General features: G+C 43.3%; 1 protein-coding gene across 1 annotated transcript in view; it reads left to right on the top strand.

Moving 5' to 3' along the window:
- Positions 1-436: 436 nt before the first annotated feature.
- The window catches only part of LOC121585534 (sodium/hydrogen exchanger 3-like), a 68,379-nt gene continuing 59,158 nt past the window's right edge, over positions 437-9,657 (top strand). The window contains exons 1-2 of the mRNA XM_041901858.2: positions 437-514; positions 563-686. Coding sequence (XP_041757792.1) covers positions 437-514; positions 563-686 — 202 coding nt within the window. The remainder of the gene's footprint in view (positions 515-562; positions 687-9,657) is intronic.

The raw sequence follows: 9,657 nt of genomic DNA, 5'->3' as shown, positions 1-9,657 counted from the left end.
TTGGCTTTAGCTAGCCCAGATAGGGAACCTATCTCCCAACCTCATAACTAGCTACCAAGAAGCCATTTCAGGCTATCATTCAAGTTAGAGTAGCTAGCTTGTCTAACTAAGCTGGTATGCCTGCTGGCAAGGCTGGTAGACTTTAGAAAAGCCTCTGGTGTCCTGAGCCAGTGAGTACCAAGAGGGTGGTAAGGTTGGGCAGAACTTCCGCCCCTGCCCATTGAAGAAGTGGCCCAACTAGCTGGTCTGGCTAAAGAATGGGAGGGGCTTTCACCTGTAGTGAAAAGGTGTACTCTAGCCTGAGCGAGGACAGAGAGGAGCAAACATACTTAGGGCCAGCACTGAAAATCCAGAGACCGTGAGAGAGGGAGGGAATGAGAGACAGACACCAAGATCGATCAAAGAGCAAAAGATTTGAGAAGCATCCAGCTCCAAGATGCCAGCTCTATGGCACTCCACGTTCTTCCTGGTGATGGTGCTGCTTGCCATCAGTAGGCCCAGCCTGGCATCTCAGGCAGGGAATGATGACCTTCAGATGGGCACAGAGCACAGGACAGACAAGGGCACAGAAAATGGAACACAGAATCTTATCACCACCCTGCCCATCGTCACCTGGAACTGGCAAGAAATTCAATTCCCGTACTTGGTGGCACTCTGGATCCTGGTCAGCTGGCTCTGCAAACTCTGTGAGTACCATACATGTACATCCCCTTCCCCAGGCTACTTATCTTTATAGCACTTCATCGTACCATAGATCGCCATCCCCTAGTCACCCTCTGAGAGTTTTAAAAGATGTTAAACCAAGTTGGTGTCAGCTTAAGACAACTGACTTAACACTGTCATAACACAGCCAATTTAACTGTGTGTTAGTGTAAAATTGTACAGGATTTATGTGTTTCGACAGGAAAGCTGAGGAAAACGTTGGTAGAGTCTGGCAAGTGATAATGTAATTTGTGCAAATGTGTATGTAGGTACAGATGTTAGTTATGGAGTTTCAGCTTTTGAAGGTGAATGGTTAAAGGTAATGGAGTATCCACAATGTTGTGTTGTCATTAGCGTTGTCAGTGTACACAACGGACACAATTGAGATGTGACGTTAGTTACACTCTGTGTATAGGTACATATACAGTAGATACAGTGCCTTGCAAAAGTATTCCCCTTGGCGTTCTTCCTATTTTGTTGCATTACAACCTGTCATTTAAATTGATTTTTATTTGGATTTCATGTAATGGACATACACAAAATAGTCCAAATTGGTGAAGTGAAATGAAAAAAATAACTTGTTTCAAAACATTCTAAAAAATGAATAATGGAAAAGTGGTGCGTGCATATGTATTCATCCCCTTTGCTATGAAGCCCATAAATAAGATCTGGTGCAACCAATTACCTTCAGAAGTCACATAATTAGTTAAATAAAGTCCACCTGTTTGCAGTGGCTTGCAAAAGTATTCACCCCTCTTGGCATTTTTCCTATTTTGTTGCCTTAAAACCTCAATCAGTCAATCAATCAGATTTTGTTGTTATTCTGTCTCTCACTGTTCAAATAAACCTCCATTAAAATTATAGACTGATCATGTCTTTGTCAGTGGGCAAACGTACAAAATCAGCAGGGGATCAAATACTTTTTTCCCTCACTGTATATATATATATATATATATTTTTTTATATATTTTTTAATGGGGGTAGAAGGATTACTTTTATACTATTCCAGGTATTCCTTAAATCAATTAGATAATAATAAACCCACCTCTATTTTATGTTAAAATAACATTTGATTTATTTATAATGTGTGAAAATAGATTACTCATAGGGTCTGTTATGCAAATGCACCTCAAGTTAATGGCTTCAGTTTCTAAACACTTCCAGCCAATGTGAAAATGTCCACCTGTTAGGTCTTACTAAATCCAAAAGGCTTATGTGAGCACTGTGTGACATTGACTGCTGAATGTCAGTATATACATATACTGACACATACTGTATACTGACTTATTCACTTATATACATATTACAAGCTATGATAATAACAAACACAAACAAATCCAAGTTTTAAAAAAATTCAGTTGGATTACCTGTGCCAACTGTGTAACGAGTAATATTTATTATGCTGATTAAGTACAGTAAATAACCAATAAGTGACAGTCGTTAGTGTCGTTTTTAAGGAAATAAAACACATATCCTAAATAATTTGTGAAGTCATGATGCCTCCGGATCCAGCTCCTGACCGAAAACAACATTGTCACTATGGAGTTCACCAGAATGGGAACAGTGTTCACATCACAAATACATGATGCCATTGTTTCCTACTTGACAAGTTTCTGTTTTACAGTATATCAATAACCTTAACGAATACATACAAATACGTACCCACAGATTTCTCCCATGTACACACACCTGCGTGAGAATGTGGTTATGAAACAGCCATCTGTGGCCAGGCAAACAATGAACTGAAATTATACACCCACAAATCAAATGTAACAACTTTTCATTCGGCTTGAAAGCACACATTAGTATGAAGTTTCCTCCTTGAGAGGCATAGTAATCTCTGCCCTTGATTGAGTACAGTAGAGACTAAGGAACCGAAGCCAAGCATTGAAAACACTGCTCAACGTGACTGAGTAACCAGGAGCAGTGGTCCTAAAGAGATACTGTATTTCCTCCCTCCACACCCTCCCACCTTGAGAGGACATATAAATGCCTGAGAGTGAGAGAAAAAAGTGTGTTGTACTGATTGGCTCCAGTTTTCTCTGGGGGGCGTAAAGAGGGCATCAGGAGAGGCCAAACACTCTCAGAGAACAAGTTTTGCGGCATTATTTATTTGGTGAAAGGCCATGCAGAACTTGCGTCTGGCTGCTGGGGGCAGTGTTGCTGACTTGCACCATGGGTCTGGTGGTTGAGGGTATGGAGGTGGGAGCACCCCATGGGTCGCATCCAGAGTCAGGGGTGGTGGGATCGAACCACAGCCATATCCAAAATGGGTTCGTATACAGCGGGGTGCGGTCAGCTTTACGGGTCTTGACCGATTACATGACACAGCTGCAGATTCACTGTTAGACAGTGGGGCCTGCTTTGATTTCAGTCCTAACGAAGATTATGATTGATAAATTGTTTTAATTGAGTGTTTTGAACTTTTGGGGAGAGCAGTTGTGATCAAATAAAAGCTTAAAAAGAGGAGAGAAAATAATACTCAGACCAAATCCAGGGTCCACTTTTGAGTGCAGGACAAAGAGGGGAAGAACAGGATTTGAAGTAAATTGTAAACATCAGACAGATCGAAGGGAGCAGGCAATATCATCCAGTGAGAACGAAAGCTGTGTTTTGTGTAGCATTTGTGCCATAACTAGGCTCAACTTAATGCTACTACTGTCTGGCAACTGTAGCCCTTGTCAGTGTTCTCAACAAGTATAGGTAGCTGCATCCTGGACTGGTCTCGGAATAGTGGGTGTATCGAAAGGAGTGGGTGTGTCCAAAGTGCTATAGGTTAGACGCTCTTAATTGAACGGTGTTGCCTGTGCCATTAAAAGTGTTCCCATTGGTCAATTCCAGACCGTTCTCTACCTGATGTTGCGGAGACTTCTGACATGCTGCGCTGTTTTGTAGCTAATATACTTCCTTTGTTTGCTTTTGCCGATTTCAAAGTCACTTACTATCCAGAGCAACTGCATCACCAGATTAGTATAAACAATGGGTAACACTGTAACGATAGCTTTGTACCAAGTAGGTTGCCTACAGTGGATGACTAAATATAGCACGCACGCTGTAATGAGGGATGTTGGACGGAGTCAGGCGCAGGAGAGGAAATCACGGAATAAATGGTTTATTCAAATAAACAGAGGTACGCAGCAATGTGTAATATCCACCAGTGCGGTAAACGGCGCACTGGGGAAGACAAGGCACACGGGTGAATATCCCGGCGATACAAAATATAAATCTAGCTCCACCGAGCTACAGTGGGGGAAAAAAGTATTTAGTCAGCCACCAATTGTGCAAGTTCTCCCACTTAAAAAGATGAGAGAGGCCTGTAATTTTCATCATAGGTACACATCAACTATGACAGACAAAATGAGATTTTTTTTCTCCAGAAAATCACATTGTAGGATTTTTAATGAATTTATTTGCAAATGATGGTGGAAAATAAGTATTTGGTCAATAACAAAAGTTTCTCAATACTTTGTTATATACCCTTTGTTGGCAATGACACAGGTCAAATGTTTTCTGTAAGTCTTCACAAGGTTTTCACACACTGTTGCTGGTATTTTAGCCCATTCCTCCATGCATATCTCCTCTAGAGCAGTGATGTTTTGGGGCTGTCGCTGGGCAACACGGACTTTCAACTCCCCTCCAAAGATTTTCTATGGGGTTGAGATCTGGAGACTGGCTAGGCCACTCCAGGACCTTGAAATGCTTCTTACGAAGCCACTCCTTCGTTGCCCGGGCGGTGTGTTTGGGATCATTGTCATGCTGAAAGACCCAGCCACGTTTCATCTTCAATGCCCTTGCTGATGGAAGGAGGTTTTCACTCAAAATCTCACGATACATGACCCCATTCATTCTTTCCTTTACACGGATCAGTCGTCCTGGTCCCTTTGCAGAAAAACAGCCCCAAAGCATGATGTTTCCACCCCCATGCTTCACAGTAGGTATGGTGTTCTTTGGATGCAACTCAGCATTCTTTGTCCTCCAAACACGACAAGTTGAGTTTTTACCAAAAAGTTATATTTTGGTTTCATCTGACCATATGACATTCTCCCAATCCTCTTCTGGATCATCCAAATGCACTCTAGCAAACTTCAGACGGGCCTGGACATGTACTGCCTTAAGCAGGGGGACACGTCTGGCACTGCAGGATTTGAGTCCCTGGCGGCGTAGTGTGTTACTGATGGTAGGCTTTGTTACTTTGGTCCCAGCTCTCTGCAGGTCATTCACTAGGTCCCCCCGTGTGGTTCTGGGATTTTTGCTCACCGTTCTTGTGATCATTTTGACCCCACAGGGTGAGATCTTGCGTGGAGCCCCAGATCGAGGGAGATTATCAGTGGTCTTGTATGTCTTCCATTTCCTAATAATTGCTCCCACAGTTGATTTCTTCAAACCAAGCTGCTTACCTATTGCAGATTCAGTCTTCCCAGCCTGGTGCAGGTCTACAATTTTGTTTCTGGTGTCCTTTGACAGCTCTTTGGTCTTGGCCATAGTGGAGTTTGGAGTGTGACTGTTTGAGGTTGTGGACAGGTGTCTTTTATACTGATAACAAGTTCAAACAGTTGCCATTAATACAGGTAACGAGTGGAGGACAGAGGAGCCTCTTAAAGAAGAAGTTACAGGTCTGTGAGAGCCAGAAATCTTGCTTGTTTGTAGGTGACCAAATACTTATTTTCCACCATAATTTGCAAATAAATTCATAAAAAATCCTACAATGTGATTTCCTGGATTTGTTTTTCTCAATTTGTCTGTCATAGTTGACGTGTACCTATGATGAAAATGACAGGCCTCTCTCATATTTTTAAGTGGGAGAACTTGCACAATTGGTGGCTGACTAAATACTTTTTTCCCCCACTGTATATTTCCTCTACAATGAACAATCACACACAAAGACAAGGGGGGGCAGAGGGAACACTTATACAGGTACTGATGAGGGGATATGAACCAGGTGTGTGTAATAAACAAGACAAAACAAATGGAATGATGAGATGAGGAGCGGCAGTGGCTAGAAGGCCGGTGACGACGAACGCCGAAGCCTGCCCGAACAAGGAGAGGAGGCAGCCTCGGAGGAAGTCGTGACAGTACCCCCTTGACGCGCAGCTCCAGCAGCGCACCGACACCGGCCTCTGGGACGACCAGGAGGACGCGGAGCAGGGCGAGCCGGATGGCAACGGTGGAAATCCCGCAACAGGGAGGGATCGAGGATATCCCTCACCGGGATCCAGCACCGCTCCTTCGGACCTTACCCCTCCCACTCCACGAGGTACTGAAGGCCCCCCACCCGACGCCTCGAATCCAGGATGGAACGGACGGAGTACGCCGGGGACACCTCGATGTCCAGAGGGGGCAGAGGGACCTCCCGCACCTCAGACTCCTGGAGCGGACCAACCACCACCGGCCTGAGGAGAGACACATGGAACAAGGGGTTAATGCAGTACTGGAGGGAGTAGTAACCTATAGGTAACCTTGTTTATTCTCCTCAGGACTTTGAACGGCCCCACAAACCGCGGGCTCAATTTCCGGCAGGGTAGGCGGAGGGGCAGATTCCAGGTCGAGAGCCAGACCCGATCACCCGGTACAAAGACCGGGGCCTTACTGCGGTGGCCATCCCCCTGCTCTCTCCTTCCCCAGTACCCACCATGACCCTTCTCCCTAGTTCACCTAAATGGAGTCTTATAGTGCAAAATACATAACTAAAGCCTTTGATACAGATGTAACCCCCCAACCTTCCTACCTCATCCACCCTTTTCACCCACATGGAGTCTTCTCCTTTACCCACATGGAGTCTTATAGTGCAATGGATACAGTATATACCAGCCACCACACCCCTCTCCTCTCCAGTATCCATCATGCACCCCCCCCACACCTAAATGGAGTCTTATAGTGCAAAATATACAACTAGAGCCTTTGATACAGATGTAACCCCCCAACCTTCCTACCCCATCCACCCTCAGTTCACCAACATGAGGTCTTATAGTGCAACAGATACAGAATATATATGTATTCATTGATAGTGCAACATGTACCAGAACCCCACCTCTCTCTTTCCACAGTATCCACCCTGCCTCTCCTCCACAGTACCCACCATGACCCCCCCATCAACTACTGTTAACAGATATATCCCCTGCTCTCCTTCTCTTCCACCCCTCTGTCACAGATATGACAGACCCCCATCCCCCTGCTCTCTCCTTCCCCAGTACCTAAAACTGGCAGTCTGAGCACTGTCCAGGAAAGGATGGGTCTGTGAAATACCCCCGCAGAATTCCACACTTCCCATTCGTTAGTAGGAGCATTGGGCCAGTAACCGAAAGGTTGCTGGATCGAATCCCAGACCTGACAAGGTAAAAATCGGTCGTTCTGCCCCTGAGCAAGGCAGTTAACCCACTGTGTCCCGGGCGTCGAAGACGTGGATGTCGATTAAGGCAGCCCCCGCACCTCTCTGATTCAGAGGGGTTGGGTTAAATGCGGAAGACACATTTCAGTTGAATGCATTCAGTTGTACAACTGACTAGGTATCCCCCTTTACCTTCCCTTTCCCTGTGTACCCCACACAGTCTTTGAAGTACTCATTGCAGTTAATGCCCATCAACTTCAAACGTCTGTAGCATGCTCTCTATGTTCACCACACCTCTATCAAGAAACAGACGGAGAATCAGGGAGAACATAACATTATTAAAATGAACATGCTTATGAGAATACTGTTTAAGACGACATGATACATGAAACGGATGAAACACTAATTCAACTCTTGAATCAATCAACTGTGCTGTAACATTTTCATACCACTGTTGCTCTGCTGCCTGAGACACAAGTAAAGGTTTTACATTTTCTTACTATCATTATTGATATTGTCTAAAACATTGAATAATACTTAACAATATAGCAAGAGACGTGTTGATTGGTACCTATCAAATTACATTTCAGACTAATTGCATTGGCTACTTACCAGGCAAAGTGGGCCCGCTTTCTAAATTCTCCACTGCTCACATCCATTAAACCCTTACATATCAAGGAGAGGGTCAGGTAGGCAGAATCCCTGTATGAGAGGACGACCTCCAGACAGATCTCCTTCAAGATGACAAGTTGTGACTCCTGAAGGGCAACTGGCAAATTCAGTGTATTGTAAGAGTTGTTACTATTACCAATGGACAATGCATAAATGTTTGTAATTACAATCATTCTTAAAATTATTCAAAGTCATGTGCAGGCCCCTACCTGTAAAATCCATTTAGGACATTTGATCTTTGGCTTGCCTAGAGGTGCCAGTGTTGAATGAGCTGGTTCCAGGGGTCCTGTGGCCGGAAGGGCTGGTCCCGTGGCGAGAAGGGCTGGTTTTGCACAAACGGCAAATAAATATAATGAATTCTGTAATGGAAAACATATATCATACTGTTAGTGTTCACGCTAGGAGATATAGCATAACATAATTGGCAATAAAGCTGAATGATATCAATCACTAATGTGTAGTAGCGAAACAATTCAACAAAAGCAGATGCTGTATTATATAGTGGTACAGTACCATTCAGGTCTCTACAGTGCGACCATTTTACTCACATATGGGCCTAAATATTTTGCTGTGCGGCCTGGAATTTCTCTTTAGGAGCACCATTGCACCTAGAAAAATTAAGGATTCTAGCTTAAAATCGCTAATATTTTTCATTATGCTCCTACATTTCTTTGTGGGTGCCTACATTTTTCAACTAAGGCGCACACCTGCTCCTTATAAAAAAGGTCAGCGTAGAGCCCTGCCATTGCAATACCAACCTCTATGCAGGACTGCCGTCAACCTATGAGACACCAGGTGTAAACGGCTATATCGGTCCGCTAATATAGGACTGTTAAAGGCTCAGTACACTACTTTTGTGGAGCGGATGAGTTTCTACCTATTCAGGGGGTCATATTGAGTTTGACCATGTAATAAGTAAAACCTAGAGAATTTCTGCAAGCATTGCAACACTGTAGTGTTTGACTGCACACAGCTCGGTCGAGTTGTTCAACATACTGTATTATACTTTCATCTCGAGTTGTTGTACGTCGGACAGAGTATAATCTCTGAATCTGAGCTTGCAGAGGGTTAGACGTAGTAGTAATATCTGACCAATTACCTGCTTGCTTTCGAAATACCCACCCCCTTTCGACACACCCACTCCTTTCCACACACCCATACTCCGGTCACCATATTGGGACCCATCTATTGTCGCGGCAACACGCTGTTCTTCTGACCAAGTGCTTTTCACTCAAGTTCATGGGATATATTAAGATATTCCGTAGATGTAAAAAAAAAAATACAACAGTTTTTGAGTAGGTGGTAAGTGTGAATATGGCATTTTCTTAAATACATACAGTACGTTTTATATTCAAGGTCAATCATTGTGCTTAAGACAGGAACAGTGCCTATGTCCAAAACGATGCAAAAAAAAATGAAAACAGAATAAGCGAAGAAAAAGCAGACAGAAGGGAGCAAATGGTGAACAAAAATGTGTTTTATTAAGTTGAACGTTTCTCCAAATAAGTGTAAAGAATAATTTACTCAAACATACTTTTCTAAGAGGTCATCTGGAATGGACTCCAATCCAAACAACTAACCAATAACAATTAATGTCATAAAGGGAAAAATCATTTGAACAACAGCGTGGGGACTGGTTATCTATTTGTTTCCTTATCATTTAACTAACTTATCCCAGATCCGTACTGTTGGTAATGAATCATTAGAGTATAAGTAACTCATAAAACAGATACAAACATTCTAAATAGCTTTTGCTACTTGCTAAATATTACATTTTCTGAGCAGAGGTCTTAAAGGATAAAATAAACAGAATAGTTAAAGGAGCATTATGTAGATTTCTTAGGCAAGCATCCAGCCCCACCGGTTGCGGATACAGGTGAAAAAAAAGTTTAGCCAAGCGACTAAATTATAAGGCTCTGGGAAAAACCGGAGTAAATATAGGTAACAATTTTAATTGC

This window comes from Coregonus clupeaformis, chromosome 17 (assembly GCF_020615455.1).
Source record: "Coregonus clupeaformis isolate EN_2021a chromosome 17, ASM2061545v1, whole genome shotgun sequence".
Classification (NCBI taxonomy): domain Eukaryota; kingdom Metazoa; phylum Chordata; class Actinopteri; order Salmoniformes; family Salmonidae; genus Coregonus; species Coregonus clupeaformis.
This window is presented reverse-complemented; position numbering and strand designations above follow the sequence as displayed.